This window comes from Acartia tonsa, chromosome 4 (genome assembly GCF_053477335.1).
Source record: "Acartia tonsa isolate MP-2025a chromosome 4, ASM5347733v1, whole genome shotgun sequence".
NCBI lineage: Eukaryota > Metazoa > Arthropoda > Copepoda > Calanoida > Acartiidae > Acartia > Acartia tonsa.
The window spans coordinates 19507701-19528183 of NC_137263.1; the positions used below are offsets into that span (position 1 = coordinate 19507701).

Genomic DNA, 20483 nt, shown 5'->3' on the forward strand with positions numbered 1-20483 from the left:
AATCGTATTAACCACTACAGGAATAACTTTGAAATCTATACAATTCTAACATGCCTAAATTGACGAAAAAAGCTATTCATTTCGGACGGACAGACCCTAATGATAGAAAGGCTTCGCTTTTAACAACACATAGTAAAAATTGCTTGTGTCGCAAAATGTTAACCATAGTCGACATATAAACTAAAAATTTAACAGGTTTACATAACAAAATTTATTAAATACGCTCTCTCTACTACAATACGTGATACATTACAAATAAAACATGTCAAACGATAACAAAAAATATTTACAATTTACATACTTCATATAAAAATGTAATCACAGCCATAATAGAGAACCCAACAATACTAGCGCAACTATAGAGGTCGTTTTTAAGGGGGTAAGGTTGTCCCCCTTCTAGCGCTAATACTTCTTTCATGTAAAGAAGAAGGGGGGAGGTTGTCCCCCAAATATTCTTCCGTTATAGAAGGGGGAGGTTGTTCCCCAAATATTCTTCCGTTAAAGGGGGGAGGTTGTCCCCCAATATTCTTTCGACCACAAAAATCTTGTTATAGTTGCACATTGCAGGCTAGTCCATTGTTGGGGAGAATCAAACAAAAGATGAAATGATTGATCTCGAGCGTATTTCATAGAGCCAAAAAAAAATGAATCAAGACATAGTTTACAAAAATAAAATACGAGCAGATTTTAAACTGGTTTAGGTTATCAACCAAATAGTAGTAGTAAAGACCATACAATAAAAATTTGGCCTATATTGTAGGGAAGGGAGAAAGCTTTGTGAAATAATGGATAATATAATCCTTATTTTCTCTCCCTTCCCATTTCTTTATATGAATGCGAAACAAACTGTTGAAATAAAAATGTTGTAGAACAGGCGATAGATGACCATTGTGACTGGACCTGAAATCAAGAAAAAGACATTCAATAACCACATATACAGTGTGTTTTTTTTATGAGTACTTTTTTGAAAGCAATTTTACCCCACTTAAAGTTATCAGAATTTAATGATTAATGGCTTATTTTCTTCGTTTTTTAAGGGAAATTATGAAACAACAAAACTTACAGTTTTTTGTTGAAAAAGTACAGTAAAGTTGAAAATTAAAAACTTAGGTGTCAACATATAAAAGTGGTTTTAGCGCATTTTTCTTAAAAAAATGGATTTTCTGTAGTCGACTTTAAGGGGCCAGTACTCCCTCCCTGGTTGAGATATGACCTTCAAACTTTGATATGTTCTAGTACATGTCCCTAATTGTATCTGTATACATTTTTAGCTCTATATCTCAACTTTGAAGTGTTTAGCAGCCATTCTTGCAAAAGTTTGATTATTTGAGCATAAGAAAAATGCGCTAAAACCATTTTTAGATGTTGACACCTAAGTTTTTAATTTTCAACTTTACTGTACTTTTTCAACAAAAACTGTAAATTTTTTTGTTGTTTCATAATTTCCCTTAAAAAACGAAGAAAATAAGCCATTAATCATTAAATTCTGATAACTACAAGTGGGGTAAAATTGCTTTCAAAAAAGTTCTCATAAAAAAAACACACTGTATTTAAGATAGATTACTAGCTTAATACGCCTTGAGACATTTTGTAATATCGTAGGGCGAGACAAGGTCACATCCCACCCAAACAATGCTAACCCTTCGATTGCATGAACAATGTGAAGCTGCTAAAGATGACATTTACCCCTTTTTAAGACGATAGGACGAGCATTAGACAAAGCCCATCTACCCCCCCCCCCTTTTAACATATACTATCCTTGTATTTCCTTGTATTATATAAGATTTTATTAAGTGATGTTAAATTCATCGGTTGGTTTTTTAACCCCCTCCCCCACCCCCTGCAGTAGACAAACAATTTCTTAAACAATCTTAGTGAGCCTTGATGTGACATGTTGAGCCTATGTTTTTTGTTTTTGCTGCTAAGCGCCGTTAAAAATTAATTCACCTGTTCATCTGAACAAGTCTGATTTACCAGTCCTCTTCGTCGTTAGCAGCGCCAGCCTTTCCAACAGGTGCACCACCGCCGACAGCTCCAAAGCCGTCCATTCCACCACCGCCAGTCAGGAAGGCGGGCACTTCAACACCTGAATAATGGATGTTGAATATACATGAATATGACCTGGGAATATTTTTTGTCAATTTTGTTTGCTAACATACCCCATTTATAGGTCAGAACGTTTATCCTGTAGAAGAGTGAAAAAGGTAAAAAGGGGTGGAAGGGGGAAATAGTTATTTTAGCCCGCTGCAAGTTTCACTTTATTGGAGAACATTAATATCTGGTGTAAGGTCCAAGCATTAATAAATCCATTTACGTGGATACATCAGGGGAAAATTGTGATCAAATTAGCTTGCTAGTTTATTGGTCAGTTTGTTCATCCAGTAGGATGAGAGGGGATGGGGGTATAATGAGTTGAAGAGAGAATAGTTATTTCAGCCCGCTGCAACAATCACTTTATTAAAGAACATGAAAATCTGGTTTAAGATCCAAGCAGTAATATATTCATTACCGGAATCCTGCAACAGCTTGACCAGCGGACCCTGAACCTCGGCGTCATTAGACTCATCAAAGAAGCTTGTGGCGCGGCCCTCATTGCCGACACGTCCAGTACGACCAATCCTAAAGAAAGAATACATAAAATTCATTAAGACCAATTAGAACTACTGGAAATTATTTTTCAATACGATTTTTAAATAAGAATAATATCCGCTGGATCAGAATAGTTTGTCATCCATTGAAAATCATTAGGATCATATTTCAGACAATTTTCCATAAATATTTAAAGTCATAAAATAAATGTTTTTTTTTTTATTTAACAGCCGCTAAAAAATTACCAAATTAGGACAGACACATAAACAGACAAACTTACGAGACCATCTTTTTGAAAGACCTTATAAGACATGCAAATGGATTTTTATGGATGGAAATGGTACCGCAGAGCTTAGCATTTCATATAAAAGGGAATAAAACTTGCCTGTGAACATATTCATCAACATCCTTCGGCATATCGAAGTTGACAACGTGTTGTACTTGAGGAATATCCAAACCTCTGGCGGCTACAGCTGTACACACAATAATTGGACGACGGCCAGATTTGAAGTCACGCAGTGCCTCTTCACGCTCTCGCTGCTGACGGTCACCTAATATATTTTCTTTATTTCATCCGAATCCGGTGGATAGGAACCGGTTCTTATCCATATGAAAAAACTATGTCTAGCATCGTATTATATCCAGCTTTCCACGAATATAAAAATGTACAATCATAAGATTAAAACCAGTTTAACTGTACAATCTATAAAAACCAGTATAACTGTACATTCTATATCCGCGGACAGCTGTTTATAATACGATGCGAGAAATTACTATACACTCGTGTTAAAACGATGACTTTCTTTAAACTTTACACCAAAATTGTGAGGTGTATGATTAACTAATATTTATGTTTACATCTTTGATACTAGATTATAACTAGTTTTTTTAGCCAGTGCCTTCGGCATCTCGGGGCTAAAAAACTGGTTTTAATCTTATAATTGTACATTCTATATCCGCGGAAAGCTGTTTATAATACGATGCGAGAAATAACTATTATCGGTTCGTATTTAGAGCTTTCCGCGGATGTTAGCCAAGTGAATTAGGGTATAACGGACGTTAACGGAAAGACAAACAGACATACAAAATTGGAGTGGATGTTTGGTTTATCGTTTATTTCTTACGGTGGAGTTATTTTCGATACTCGTTAGCAGTATTTATTGCAAAGTATGTAATGGGGGTAATTTGTGCTGGATAGGCACTTTATAGGAAAAACACGAAATAAAACGTAAGCTTACCGTGAATGGAAGTTGAAGGCTTCTTCAGACCACTCAACATACTTGCCTTAATCAAAGTTTGCCATTTAGAACAAACACAAAGTTTCAGCAGTTTTCCCTTTTCATTAGGACATTTTAAAACCAATTAACTAGGTAATCATCACAAATGTTGACAGAACTTTTTTTGTCAGTGAACAAACATTAATACACCGGTCTGAAAACTAAGGAGGGGGGGGGGGTAATGCAACCATCTCGTAATCAGTGAGCAAATACAAAAAGTTGGAAAAGTAACGGCTAACGGCTCAGCTGTTTTGCCATTTTATTACTATCTTAAGAGCAAAAAAGTCACGAAACCTATCTTCACATAATACTTTTTCTCGCTCAAAAACCTTATCAGACGGTTCTAACCGGTAGCTGTTGGTACTAGAAATTTAAAAATTGGTTATTGCTATCATTTAACATGAATTTAACCAAAAATATGTTTTAAAAAGTTGATTCCTACGTAATTAATGATGAATTTGCTCTGAAAATAGGCAAAAAACGGCGGAGCCGCCAGCCGTTACTTTTCAAACTTTTTGTTCAATTTAGGGAAAATAGACCTACCAAGGATTATTCATCACTGATTACGAGATGGTTGCATTAAACCCCCCCCCCCCCCCTTTATGGCAGATTTGCCCTAAATAAACTTAAAACCAAAAGTAATAGGTATAGAACAAATAAATTGGCAGGAAAAAATTTGTCGTCAATTTAGGCTACTAATGTAAACTTCATTTATTGCAACGTTCATTCATCCATTAGAAAAGGAGGGGATGGAGAATATCATATACGAAATTTGTTGCAACATCTAAGAATTATATGTATATTTTTTATGTTTGGTTAGTAATAAAGTAAGGCTTCGCTTCTTGCTTAATAGCTTACTATCTCGACAAAAATCCAAAGCCAAATATTATTAAATGCGTCTTCTTATCGTTTCGAATTAATTTGCTTTAGACTAAAGTAACAGGATGTTTGTCTTTTTTTGTCTGTGTGTCTGTACCGAAGGATCACGCTAACCTCTGAACCGATCGGGTTCTCCTCAACAGGGTAGCTTCTCATAGATCCCGGGAAGGTTTATAACTACTATAAGAGTAATCAAAATAAAATAGGAAACAAAATTGAAATATTTCCACCGCATAGTGTCGCTAGCGTAGTCGCGCTGCGTAGAGACATGAATTTAACAGCGGATAACATAGACAAATCATTTCTCAAATTAGATATTAAAAATATAATAAAAACATTTAAATGCCACTTGCGGCCTCTAGGGGCGTAGCCGCTAATTATATAGAAAGCATGAAAACTTACCAAGAAGTCAGCTTGTCTCTTCGTGTTGACGAAGACCATGATCCTCTCCTCTGGGTTTCTGTCATCAGCATTCAATATATTGAGCAGCGCCTCTTTCTTCCCATTCCTGTCGACGGGCAAAAATTCCTGCCTGACATCCGAGCAGGCTGCACCAACTACACCAATTGTGATGAAGATGCGATCCTGAAACATAAGATTTATTAGTGAGTAAGATGGAAGCTTTTCTGTACAACCAAAGGGACTGGTGACCTGTGGTGGTTTTAAGCTATTTTCTTGGGGAATGAGACTACCCCAACCCCCTAAAATGAGTTCCCCCCCCCCCCCAAAAAAAAATTGTCCTGGGAAAACTACTTCACAAAAAATGCAACACCAGAAATACTTTTTTTTTATAAAATTACCTTTTATGGCAAAGCCCCTAGAGGCTGGGGGCGCAGCCGCTAGTTACTAATTTTACTAGCCCGCTACGCCACTAGATGCCTCTAGGGACACGTAAAATATTTTCTTTTAAATCTTTTTTTTAAATCAGCTATTTACCACAAATATTTTTTTCGCTGGTGTTTATTATGTTTTTAGCCAATAGCTAAAATGTCCGCAGGGCGGCTTTTTTTTTTTTTGTCTATAAGGTACTCTGGGGAGGTTGGTGGTACCCTCCCCCAAAATAGTTATAAACCTTCCCAGGACCTATGAATTTGTTAAGGAGAACCCGATTGGTTTAGCGGTTAGCGAGAACCTTCGTTACAGACACACAAACAGACAACCAGACATCCTGTTACTTTATTATAAGGATTATAATCTTATCGTAAATGTTACCGGTTTCAGATATTCCTTAGCGCTGCGTCTGATATCCTCAGGGAATGTGGCAGAGAACAGCAGAGTCGTTCTAACATCTTTACCAGGCATCGTAGGATTGTTGACGCACTTGGCAATCTCAGGACCAAATCCCATGTCCAGCATACGATCAGCCTCGTCCAGAACAAAGTATTCCACATTTTCAAAGCTTATCCTTCCTTGTTCAACAAAGCCATGGAGGCGACCGGGAGTGGCCACCAGAATGTTGCAGCCGTTCTGCAGTTTGCCCAACTGGAATCCAGTACTTGTACCTAAACAGAATTTGATTCTTTATTTAACTTCACATTTACAATAGTAACAAGATGTTCGTAATTCTGTGTTAACCAAATAATCTCGCTAACCGCTACGATTCTCCTTTACAGTATAGCTTCTCATAGGTCCTAAAATGGTTCACAACTACTTTGGGGGTAACACCACCTAACATTGGGATATTGCACCCTTTACAGAGTTACCCTATTCGCCCCCACAACCCCCCAAAAAATTTACTTTCATCTCACATCCTCAAAGTGTCCCTTCGAAGACTCCTGGCGAAGCCGCTAGTTCTCTATTATTTTCACGCATTCCTAAGGCTAAAACATTTAGGTCATGTAAAGGAAAAAGAAAAAATTTCAACAGCTACTGTGAAAATACGACGAAACCCGCGACTTTGTTACCTTCAAACGACCTAAATTTTCTGTGTACAAGCCATTTTTTCGCCTCTTGACAAGCACACCTATGTAACGGCGATATTTAGGACATTATGAAACTTAATCGAAACAAATAAATTTGGACTTACCTCCATAAGCTAAACAGCTCTTAATCATAGATCCCATGGCAAACTTGCGGCTCTATTAAAAAGAAACATTTTGATTCTATTTTATAACAGATTATCCATCTTTAATTCCTTTAACTATTCCAGGGGTGTATATTATGCACTATCGACCCTGCTAAAGGGAGGGGGAATAAAAAAAACATGTTGGGGGGGGAGGGGGGGAAATATATAATTAATAGAAATGTAAACATTTTTTCCATTTTACTCCCCTCCTTGGTGAAAAAAAAAACTAAATGTGTCGAAGATAATATGAATAAAATAAAGAGTTATAAAAATATTTTTCCATTTAAGCTAATCTTCCATTTATAAAATGCCTTAATTTAACCAAGTTGGACAAATTGCAAAAGGGGGGGGGGGGGAGTGGATGTGCCACTTTTTGAAACCAAAAGTAAAACGCGTGTGATCTAAGCCCATAATAGAGTTATAGCTCTAAAATTCGACACAACAGTTTCTTTTGTGGGGAACAATATGGAACTGTGAAGTAACGGCGGCGGAACCGCCGCTCCCGCCGAAAACCGCCGTTTCCCGCTGAATTTTTTTGCCTTTTTTCACCAAATTAGACAGTTCTCAATCATCTGCGAAAAACTTTTATTTCTCATAAAAAATTTTCTTATATTTTCACGTGAGAAAAAAAATTGCAAGTGTAAAATATAAGGGAATTTAAGAAAAAAAGTATATCTCAGATGATTGAAAATTGTCTATTATGGCGAGAAAAGGCAAAAAAAAAAATTCGGCGGGAAATGGCGGTTCCGCCGCCGTTTTTCCATAACGTTTACATCAAGAGAAACTGCTGTGCCGAATTTTAGAACTCTTTTATGGGCTGAGATCATGTGCATTTTACTTTTAGTTTCAAAAAGTGGCACATCAGCCCCCCCCCCCCCCGTTATAATTTAGAACTAGATACCTTTTTACTAAAAACCCTAAAATTAACGATTATTTGAAATAAAATATTTCTATGCCTGTTCATAAATCTGCATGGCCAACTCTCTGGTTGGGGTGATGATGACAGCCTGTGGTTTCGCACACCGGTCCCCGCAACCACTCTCAGCCCCAGCCTCCAACAGGTTGGAAATAATGGGCAACAGGAAGGCTGCTGTCTTGCCAGATCCTGTTTGGGCACAGGCCAATAGATCACGCTTGGCCAGCACTGCAGGGATAGCATGCTTCTGAATAGGCGTTGGAACCTAAAAAATATTTTTTGTCGATATAGGAGGTAATCCTTAAACTAAAGTAACAAGATATCTGTGTGTCTGTGTGTCTGTGTATCTGTACCGAAGGATCTCGCTAACCGCTGAACCGATCGAGTTCTCCTTAACAGGGTAGCTTCTCATAGGTCCCGGGAAGGTTTATAACAATTTTATTGGGGGGTGGGACACCCCCAACCACCCCAAAAAATGAAAAGTCCTCCCCCAATTTTTTTTTATTTTTTCAACTAAAATTAAAAATAAGAAGGGGGCACCCCCCCTCCCCCAAAAAAGAAATTTTTCGCCCCCCCCCCCAAATTTTTAAAAACTTTTTCTTTAAAAATTTAAAATAAGAAATTGGGTTATTAAATTTGACTCTCTCCTCCTCAAGTGCCACCTAGAGGCCTCTTGGGGCATAGCCGCTAGTCCTTATACTAAGGTAACAGGATGTCTATTTGTCTTTTTTTGTGTCTGTGTGTTTGTTTCTACCGAAGGATCTCGCTAACCGCTGAACCGATCGGGTTCTCCTCAACAGTGTTGATTCTCATAGGTCCCGGGAAGGTTCTTAACTATTTGGGGGGAGGGTAACAACACTCTCCCAAGAGAAATCATAAAAAAAATCAAATAAAATTACGTTTCTCGATTTAACATAGAGAGAGTTCAACGAAACATAAACGTAAAACGCAACGTAGACATATTTAAACATTAAAAAAAAACATTTTTAGTGCCACTAGAGACCAATCCAAAGGAGGAACGGGGTCATTGATCATTAATTGTAAATGGTACCAAGGACGTTCAAGCTTTTTCAATTTTTACCCCCCCTCCCCCTCCACTGAGCGTCCCTGACTGGTACCCACAGTTTTATAGCTGTTTTCTTGTTGTTTACTTAAAACCTGTTAGCGCTTTAATTGATAACTAGTTTAGTCCAAACATTTAAACAAAAAAATCTCTTTTGGAGGATTAATTATGGATTTACATGAAATTTAACGTTCATTATCTAGTTCCTTAATTTTTAATTGTTAAGAATATGATGGTGGCATTTATCAGCAGTTAATATTAAATGCAAAAAAAATCAGTCCTTAGTAGTTCTAGACCCTCCAATTTGTTGCAAGAATTGGATTAATGAAATAAATGAAAAAAGAACCTACTTATGATTGTAACAGAGGATTGCTTAAAAATTTTTTTTGTAAACAATAAGTTTTACCTCGTAACCAGATTTAGCCACATTGTCCTTGCACAGCTGTCTCAGACCAGACTCGGCAAACGTATTAATCCCCTTGGGAGCATTCTCACCATCAACATTCACTGGAATGTTGGCGTATTTGGAAAAGTTGATTCCCGAGGAGATAGTGGCCTCTCTGCTGAATAGTTCTTCATCTCTAACTTCAGTTGGCACGTAAATTTCACGTTCAGTTCCATCCTAATTCAATGTTAAAATGTTATGTTTCGAAAAATTTAAAACTAGAGAAGAGCTCAAAGTCGGGAGATATAACTACAAAGGAAACAAGGAGGACTACATCCATATAAAACAAAGCACAGAATATATTATGAAAAAGACAAACGGACAAAGTGAGTTGTAAAGAAGATTATTTGTTATCATAAAAAAATTAAGAAAGAGAATATGCAAACACTAAGTCACGAAACCTTAAAAAAAAGTAAGGTTTGTCTTTTAAAGTTGTAAGGAGAAAAGCAAGTAAAAAGCAATGAGACGACAACCGATTTTTTTTAGATCTATCTGTGGTGCACAATGAAGGGAATATTGAGAAGTTTCAGTTTTGTAACTTTTGTAGGAGCAAAGAAAATCTGTCGTTAGTTTAGGTTGTTATTTCCCCAGTCATTTATTTGTCAGCTCGGGCATACAGTAGGAAAGGAGGGAATGGGAGTAGGGTGGATAGGACTGTAACCAGCTACAAGTTCAGCTTTATAAAGAGTACAATATAATCTGATGCAAAATCCAAGTAATAATAAGCGAATTGGTTGATCCTACCTCACCGACAATGGTTCTGGTCTTCTCTTCCTCTGTGCATTCAGCAACCTTGTGGCCTTCACTTCCACAACGTCTATATAAAGAATTAAGATTAGCAATGCGAATTTGAAATCCGCAATCCAACAAATTTTTGGACAAATTTTAAACCCAGAATCCGAAATTCGCAGTTTAAGTTGCGGTTTCGGATTGTTAATTCTTATGACTTTTGTAGAACTTAAAAAATTATTTAAATGTGTAACGACAAAAACAAAAAATGTATTCAAAAGTATTGTTTACTAAAAAAAAGGGTGGATAAGGCATCCAAAAAATTTGTATTTTAATTGTCGCAGTGGCTTTTAATGCTTATTTTAGGTTAGTTAATCCGTAATCCACAATCCTAAAATCCAAAAATAACCGGAATCCGCAATCCACGGATTAATCCGCTTATTTTTTTGAGAAAAGGGGGGGGGCTGGCGAATTTTTGTAAGCATCCGAATCCGACCCAAATATTGGGCGGATTGTGGGCGGATTGCCAACCCTATCAAAAATATATATTAGACCTTGGACATGAAGTTATAAATCTATTAGAATTACCACGGAGACACAAACAAATCTATAATACAAAGTAGAACGATGTTTGTTTGTTTGTCTGTTTGTAGCGAAGGATCTCGCTAACCGCTGAACCAATCGGGTTCTCCTTTACAGGGTAGCTTCTCATAGGTCCAGGGAAGGTTTATAAGTATTTTCTTGGGGGGGTGGGACAACCCAACTGAGGTTAATGTGTCGTTGAATACAGCTTAAACACTATTTTTCATGAAAACTTATTTTTTAAAAGAAAAGATTTCTCCCTTTTGGTGTAAAGGCATTTTAAACCTTTAACATAAAGAAATTACTTAGAAGTTTCCAGATGGCGGTTGGGAGACTGCCAGTGCAAATAACTTTCAACCAGACCTACTACTGAATTAAAAACAATGAAATATGTGCAATTGTATTTTAGAGATATAAATTTATATACTTCCAGGCAAGAGCGTCTTTTCCCAACCTAGTTTATGTGTGACGGACGAACGAAGTGAATTATAAAGTAGCTTCGCTACTAAAAAAAAGTAATAATATGCATGTACCTGCAAGTGTCGGGTTTCTCACAATCTCTTGCCATATGACCGTCCTCTCCACATTTCCTGAGAAACATTCATTAATTTTTAAGAATAGTAGTTGAAATATTCTAATCGAAGCATACAACTATGTAGATCAACATTAAACAAGACTCCAATTTATGTTTACATAACTCGTAAGTAACGCAAATCAAAAATGCACTGAAATTCTTAAACAAAAAGTGATAACATTACCACAAGGATGACAACATCCATAATAAGCGAAGCGCAAAAAATCATGAACAAGAATACAGACGCGGAGATTTAAAGAGAATTTGTATAAAAGAAAAGATTTACTGAAGAAAAATAATGTAACCTTTCTCACAAATTCTTTAAATATTTTATTTAGTATTATGACTGACAGACCGACGAACCAAGTAAATTACATATTACATTCTCTGAAACGGAAGGACAAACGAACATTAACATTTGTAGTGAATTGAGCAGAAAATAATTGCAAGTCCTAAAATTGTTGACTGCGTAGGTACGTGTTACTGCTTATTTTTAAGGACTTACGTTTTTTAGACTATTAGAGAGATAATTCGGTAGTAACATTATACTTTCTTTTAAACTTCTTGTGAATAGTATATTTGTATCACTTAAAAAAATATATCACGATAATAGATATCAGTTTCAGACGGACAGACCCTAAATAATAATTAAAAAAGCTTTGCTTAGAGTTAAAATGACTATGCACGAACGAGAACAATGATTTTAAGCACAATCCAGCATTGATCCTTAGTATTTTTTAGTGAATATACTAGGTTTATGTTTAATATTTGGTTTATTGACTAAAACATTAAGTTTCACTATGGTTTAATTATAATATAAAAAAAACTCAAATTATAAGAATTTTCTGATAAAATACCATCATATGTTTTGTTGAGATCAAACTGTTATTTTAAAAGCTTTAACACAAAAATTTTATTTCGATAAAAAATGTATATTTAGAAAAAGAGTTGATAACTTGTAATATTGTAAACAGTTTATTTAAGGTACTTTTGCAATTTACAGCATTTGATGATCATTGATCATTTGCCTAGTTATTATATTTTGTCCTTTCAATTGTACAAAGCATTTTTATCAAATTGCACCAAAAAAGCTTAACATTAAAACAAAAAATGCATTTATAACCATTGTGAAACTTAACTTTTTAGTCGATAAACCAAATTAATATTAAACGTAAATCTAAAATGTTCACTAAAAAAGTACTAAGGATCAATGCTGGAAGGTGGATAGAATCACTTGAGTCTCGTTCGTTCATAGTCTCCTTTTTAATAGTTATGGGCCTTAGGCAGGGCTTACCTGCACTTATCAGGAATTGTACAATCTTTGGCCATATGACCTTCCTGCTTGCACTTCCTGCAACCTTCATCACCTCCACCTCCAGAGGACTTCGTGGGACAATCCCTAGAGAAAGAAATTTTGAGATTATTAGAACAGAAAGAGGTTAAAATAATGATCCTTGGGTCAATTTACTGACGTTTGTCACATTTTTATTAACTAAGGATGAAGACCAACTCCGGGAGTTGAAAAGTATATGAGAGTTATCATAACTTCTTATTTCATTTGATTCAAAACATTTCAAGTGTATTTCGGATAATTAACTGCGTTTTTAAATATTAGATGAAATCCTTGAACAATATACAGAAACAACCTAACGCAATCTAATAGAGACTAAGATAAAGCCCTCAGCCCTGTTGATGTAGTTTTACCTGGCAAAATGTCCATCTTCCCCACAGTTTCTGCACCCACTGCCACCTCCACCACCAGCGGGCTTGGTCGGACATTCCCTGAACATGGTTTACATGAATGGATATAGTATACGTGAATTTTGTTTGATTCATGCATACCCAAATAAAATGTTTCTTCCAACTAGCTGGCTAACAAACGAACCCCCCCCCCCCCCGCCTCTAACTTAACTCCTCTGACCATGGATGAACTTATCAACAAATCCTACAACTTTCAGCAACATATATTGAAGCATTTCCTTCTCTTCAACAATATTTAGTATTATCTCTTACTAATTAATTCAAAATACACTAAAGATTGAAACGATCGATCTAGACATAAAGAGGACTATCCACGAACCAGAGCAAGTGATAGTATTTTTTAGTGAATATAATAGGTTTATGCTTAATATTTGCTTTATCGACTAAAAAGTTAGGTTTCACCATGGTTTCATAGGAAAAAAACTTTGAAATTAATACAATTTTTAAAGCAATAGCATCAAATGCTTTGTAGAGTTCAAAGGACAAAATAAAATAACACTGCAGAAAAGCATCCAATGTTGTAAATTGCAAAAGTACATTAATGAAACTGTTTACAAGATACCAACCCTTTTTCTAAATATACATTTTTAATTACAATAATTTATTTTGTGTAAAAGCTTTTAAATAACAGTTTGAACTCATCAAAACATTCGATGATAATGCACCAAAAAATGCATACTATTTCAAAGTTTTTTTTCATATAAAACTAGCGTAAAACCTAACTTTTTAGTCGATAAAGCAAATATTAAACATAAACCTAGTATATTTACTAAAAAAATACCATGGGTCAATGCTGGAAGATTAATAGAATCACTTGCTCTTGTTCGTGGATAGTCCTCTTTAAAACTTATTCGTCAGAAATAAATACTATGAGTCAATAGAATCACTTGCTCTTGTTAGTGGATAGTCCTCTTAAAAACTTATTCGTCAGAAATAAATACTATGGGTCAATGCTGGAAGATGAATAGAATCACTTGCTCTTATTCGTGGATAGTCCTCTTTAAAACTTATTCGTCAAAACTTTTAAATGAAATAGAGCCTAACCTATGAAAAATATTTTAAGTTTGAGGTCATGTTAACCTTATTTCTGGGGCTAAAAAATTCATGTTAATTTGACCTTACCTGGCAAAATGTCCGTCCTCTCCACAATTTCTGCAGCCACTACCACCTCCCCCTGCTCCGCCTCCACGTCCACCTCCACCCCCACCAGACCGAACTGGAACTGAAATGATAACACTTTTAGTTTGCTATGTAGGGTATTCAACACCACCCGCTTCCCATCAGGCAATAATAGTTTTAAAAATTTGTTTCTATAACTCGACTTTGCCCTAGTTACGACTTAAAAATACCTACCTTGGGGATTGAATAAGTTAAGAAGGCGTGACTCCCCCCCCCCCCCCACTTCCAAATAAAAGTAACTTAGTTTGATGCTTTACACGCACAAAGTCGATTACCCACTCCCCCACCCCGAAATAAAGAGCAAGAAGTTTTCGACGTTCTTGGGTTAATGTTAATAGTCACCACCATCTTTATCTTGGACATGTCGAACGCGTTGCTAAGTTCAAAGTGATGTTAATATAATAAAATAATTAACGTGTCAATCACAAGAGGAGACAATGTGCCGATTATTACACTAGTCCCAAAAGTTTTATAGTAACGTTTTCATTTTCGTTGGCTTAACAACTTTGGAGACTTAAATGATTTGTGATTGGATGGTTTATTATTATGTATTCAAACGTTTACATTACACTCTAATTTCCATCTACAGAATGGGTAATTTTGTGCGTCTTTAATGGGGATGTACATCAATTTATCGGCCATTGTCTTATCCCTTTAGAATGATCCTTTTGATTATCGACTAACCTGAGGGGGTAGGAGTGCTTCCTTCGTCATCGGACCAATCGCTCATTTTGTTCTAGTTTTAATTCGACGGAGATTGTATGAAACAAGGGAAGGGAGAGTTGGAGGTCTGAAATAAGTTTTTTTTTATATTAGACGCGAAACTTTAAAAAGGCCTCAACTAATGTAATATAAAATACATGAGAACATTCTATAGTAATGAAGCATAAAATAAACATGAAATAAAACCAGATATTCGGTTGAAATAAATAAACATGTCTAAATAGAGGGAAAATGATAAGTATTAAGTATATAGAAGAATGAACGAGAGAAAGACAGACAAAACAATGTAGAGAAAAAATGCAAGTCGTATATATAATCTTACAACAGTGAACAAAATCCTATTTTCCCGACCCCAAAGCGTTACGGACTGTAAGTAATTAAAAGAAGTATTTTCACAATACTGAAAACACATAAAAGTTTATGAACAACTAGCGGCTACGCCCCTAGCGGCCTCTAGTGGCACTTATAGTATTTTTCGAGTAATACGTTACTTATCTATGTTACGTTCAAGTCTATTTACGTAAAAAAATACATTTTTTAGTGATTTCTCATGGGAGGGTGGTGAAACCCTACTCCAAATAGTAATAATCCTTCCCAGGACCTATGATAAGCTACCCTGTTAAGGAGAACCCGATCGGTTCAGCGGTTAACGAGATCCTGCGGAACAAACATAAAAACACAGAAAATCACAAAGACATCCTGTTACTTTAGTGTAAGTAAGGATAATTTAGAAGCAGTCGAAAGTGAACAAAACTAATGTGCTTGATTTTAATACTTTAAACGAATTTAGGACAGATTTACAAGTTAAATTGATATTTATTAGACGAAATAATAAACCCTTACTTGCGTAAACAATAGACATTGCACATATGAACACTACAAAGTTAATATTTGGTAGTAATTATGTAATGATAGAATTAGAAATATAAAGCACATTTGAGTTATTGAAAAAAAGTTATGTCCAAAACTTAATTTAATTCCTTAATATTATCTTAGTCCAAGCATATGTGACCGACTACCATCGCCACGTTGAGATGAATTTAACTACCTGCGCATTGTTTACAATGTACACACGTACAACCGGAAACGGAAATGGTTCAACTTGTGCCCAATACTTAAAAAATGATTCATTGATTGTTTGTCAACCCATTTTTGGTTCAAATTTTTTACTACATATGTGATTTTGTACTCAATCTTAAATTTTGATCCCTGTAATTTTCAAGGAATAAAACAAAGCTTGGTGATAGTAAACTATAAGTTATAGGGGTACAAAAATTGCTGGGGGGGGGAGGGGGCATTTTTTTGTTATTGGGTAAAATGTTACATATGGGGAGCAAAAATCACACATGGAGGTCCAAAAAATAATATGGGGTCATTGTTTCATGATGGGGTAGCTTCAAGTGCTTATATCTGGAGAACCATAAGAGATAGAGGCCTAGTTGCTTGACTGTGGTTACTCAGATTTATATAAGGAAGCCATTTATACACATGGGGTACCGAAATTTGATATGGGGTATTTTTTTCATGATGGGGTAGGTTCAAATGCTTATATCTGGAAAACCGTAAGAGATAGAGGCCTAGTTGCTGGACTGTGGTAACTCAGATTAATTAAGGATGCCATTTATGCACATGGTGTACCAAAATTTGATATGGGGTATTTTTTTCATGATAGGGGTAGGTTCAAATGCTTAAATCTGGAGAATCCTAAGAGATAGAGGCCTCTATCTCTTACCGTTCTCCAGATATAAGTGTTTGAAGCTACCCCATCATGAAAAAAATACCCCATATCATAGCATTGCTTGCTACCTCATGTGTGTTTTTCAACCCCTACTCATATTTTGAGAATCTAGAAAAATATATTTTATGTAGTTCAATAATCTGCCACTAGATGTTCCTATTTAAAACAAACTATTGTTATTGCACTTCAATTGAGCAAAAAATTTTTTTAGAATATTAAGTAAAGGAACCCAGCGAAACTTTTAAAAAAGGTAGCATGCTACGTTGCACAGTGGCCCTAGCGTATCTTTTGCTTAAAAATCGTGACCTCATCAGTTGAAAACATCATAACTTTTTTATTTTTAGGAGTTATGACTTAATTTTTACCATTTTAGAAACGGGATAACATGTATTTTAATTAGAAAGTCTGAAAAAAATAATTTATTTTATAAATTCTACTGTTAATTTAGCAAAATATGCCAAATTTTGACTAAAAATCGTACTTTTTTACTCAAATCACATTACAGAAGTTCTTATAAATTTGCTTAAACATGGTGTAACGGCTTTATCTTTTGAGTTAGATGAAAGTTTTAAATATATTAAAAGTTTTTTATATAATATATTATCTACAAGTTTTGGAATTTTTTGGATAGGCCTCCAGGTTCAGATCCTGCAGGCTTCCAGATCGACTCTCTGGACAGGTATAAAAAAAAAAATTTGTTGACTTAATGAAAAAATTCTTTTACAAAATATTATACTATAGGGTGTTTCTCAGAAACGACTTGAGATAAATGGAGCAAACCTTGGGATAACACTTTTGTAGGCCTATATTTAATTTTAGAATTATCATTGACCATCCACCCCCAAACCCCTAATTTAGGGGAGGGGGCAGGGGGATTATACTATAGGGTGTTTCTAAGAAACGACTTGAGATAAATGGAGCAAACCTTAGGATAAAACTTTTGTAGGCCTATATTTGATTTTAGAATTATTGCTGACCACCCACCCACCCCCAAACCCCTAATTAAGGGGGGGGGGTGGATCATACTATTGGGTGTTTCTCAGAAACGACTTGAGATAAATGGAGCAAACCTTAGGATAAAACTTTTGTAGGCCTATATTTGATTTTAGAACTTTTGTTGACCACCCACCCACCCCCAAACCCCTAATTTAGGGGGAGGCGGGTGGATCATACTATAGGGTTTTTCTTAGAAACGACTTGAGATAAATAGAGCAAACCTTAGGATAAAACTTTTGTAGGCCTATATTTGATTTTAGAATTATCGCTGACCACCCACCCACCCCCAAACCCCTAATTTAGGGGGGTGGGCAGGTGGATTTTACTATAGGGTGTTTCTCAGTAACCACTTGAGATAAATGGAGCAAACCTTAGGATAACACTTTTGTAGGCTTATAGTTATTTTCAGAATTATCGTTGACTACTTACCCACCCCCAATCCCCCTTAACTGAGGGGAGCTGTGAGGCTGGTTTAATACTTAAATAAATATTGCTCACCCCCCACTCACCCCCAAACCCTCTTATGGCAAAGGAAAAAGGTGGGAGGCTGGTGTTTAACACTAGTGTGTATAACTTAGAAACCACTTGAGAACCATGGGGCAAACCTTGGATTTAACATTAGTAGGCCTAATACTATTTTATACTAGTGTGTACTACTCATATACCACATCTGATACATGGATCAAACTTTAGTAATAAACTTTTGTAGGCCTAAAGTGGCTTTTGAAATATCATTGACCCTCCACCCAACCTCAAAACCCCTTAATCTGAAGGGGAAAGGGTTGGTGGTTAATACTATTCAAACTTTTGTGTTTAAAAAAAAAAAAAAACACTAGGGATAGAACCCAAAAATTTTAAAATCTGGATTTTTCCTTGATTTTAGATTTGTATTCTACAAGGATGACAACATTCATAAAAGCAAAGCACAGAAATGGTAGGACAAATGGACATTAACCCGTGTATAGTGTCAGAACTGAACAATCAGAATATAAATGTATAAGAGGATAATCAAAATTGTAAGCAAATTTGTTGAAAGACTGCTTGATACAGAATAATGTTTTTGGACATACTTACATTTTTAGGACTTGATTAGAGAGTTGCTTTGCGTTTTCCTAGGAATCAGTATACCATAAATTAGGTCAATCAGATGAATTATATCACATAAAAATTTGTTAGTAAAATGTAGAAATCAGCATGTTCAAAATGGATGTACGGACATACCAGTAATGCTTATAGAGTTTCTACGCTTTCCAAATTGTTCCTCACTACTAAGGGCATCACCATGCAAAGTTTGAAATTGATAGGACAATTCTAACATGCCTAAATTAACAATAAAAAGCTTTCCATTCTGGACGGATGGACTGACCCTTAGGAAGGGAAGTTTGTACACTTAAAGGAAATTAAATTCATTACCAAATTTTGGGTGGTACGTGTATGCTTGTTTTTTAGTTATCAACCTAATTCTTTTCGTAAAGTCTCTTATGTTACTGAATGTATTGGTAAAACTTAAAAAATTGAATTTCGGTATTTTCCTTCCAGGGGCTAGTGGAGCAAAAGACCCCTTAAAACACTAAAAATATGAGTTCTGAGCTTCTTTTTCAAGATATCAACCTGATTTTTTAAAAGAAACTTTATCAAAATTACTGAACTAAGTAAGCATTACACATTTTATTTTGGGACTTTCCTTCATCATTGGCCTTTTGGACAAAAAGACCCCATAAAACTGAAAATAGGAGTTCTAAGCTTATACTAAAGATATCAAAGAATAGTTATTTCTCGCATCATAATATAACACGCTTTCCGCGGATATAGAATGTACAATTATGAGATTTAAACTTGTTTTTTTAGCCCTGAGGTGCCGAATGCACCAGCTATAATAAGCTGAGAACTCCTATTTTTAGTATTGGGGACTTTTGCTCCACAAGCCCCTAGAATGAAAGACCCAAAATAAAATATATGATTGTAACTTAGTTCAGTTATTCTTAGTGGTCATTGGTCAACAATAGTACTAAAATCAAATATAGGACTACTAAAGTGTTATCCCAAGGTTTTTGCTCCATTTATCGCAAGTATTTCTTAGGAGCACCCTATAGTATAATCCAACCCCCCCCCCCTAAAATAGGGGTTTGGGGGTGGGTGGGTGGTCAGCAATAATTTTAAAATCAAATATAGGCCTACAAAAGTTTTATCCTAAGGTTTTCTCCATTTATCTCAAGTCGTTTCTGAGAAACACCCAATAGTATGATCCACCCACCCCCCCCCCCCTAAATTAGGGGTTTGGGGGTGGGAGGGTGGTCAGCAATAATTCTTAAATCAAATATAGGCCTACAAAAGTTTTATCCTAAGGTTTGCTCCATTTATCTCAAGTTGTTTCTGAGAAACACCCTATAATATAATCCACCTGCCCCCCCCCCTAAATTAGGGGTTTGGGGGTGGGTGGGTGGTCAGCGATAATTTTTTTTTTTTTTTTGGGGGGGGGTCGAAGATAATTTTAAAAGTAACTTTGGCCCTATAGAAGCTTAAATCCAAAATTAGCTCCCTCTAGCTCTAAGGGTTCTCAAGTAAACCCCCCCCCCCCCTGCCCAAATGGGAATTATGCACATCCTCCTTTATAGAAAATCTTTGCTTTAATAAACAATTTTTTTATTCAATAAAAATTCAATTATAGTACGACATATAATGTTAAGAATACAATAATAATCTCCCGTTTATATTACACTACACTGAGAAATAGCGCAAATCGCGAAAAATCACCATAAAATTGTGGCTAAATTAAAGTATGACTCACACGGGGTGAGAGGGGGTGAACTTCCCACGGTTTAAATGTAATAAAATTTTGCACAGTCACGAATAAGCGCATATTCTTGCCGCGTTTTTCTGCGTGTAACGATATCTCTATTTTTAGGCTCATAATAAACGCTCAAAAATACCTTATATTTAATGACTTAAATTGCCCTTAAGAAAAAT

General features: G+C 35.7%; 1 protein-coding gene across 1 annotated transcript; it reads right to left on the reverse strand.

The window, feature by feature from the left end:
• Positions 1-196: 196 nt before the first annotated feature.
• LOC145316363 (ATP-dependent RNA helicase vasa-like) lies at positions 197-15854 on the reverse strand. Its single transcript, XM_080156806.1, has 16 exons — positions 14744-15854; positions 14003-14102; positions 12824-12901; positions 12414-12518; positions 11079-11135; positions 9979-10051; positions 9196-9411; positions 7767-7991; positions 6772-6823; positions 5958-6247; positions 5148-5330; positions 3828-3873; positions 2975-3140; positions 2510-2619; positions 1948-2086; positions 197-900 (listed from the first exon to the last, which is right to left on the reverse strand). Exons 1-15 carry the CDS (start codon positions 14787-14789, stop codon positions 1971-1973), a joined length of 1863 nt encoding a protein of 620 aa, XP_080012932.1. The 5' UTR covers positions 14790-15854; the 3' UTR covers positions 197-900; positions 1948-1970.
• Positions 15855-20483: the final 4629 nt, after the last annotated feature.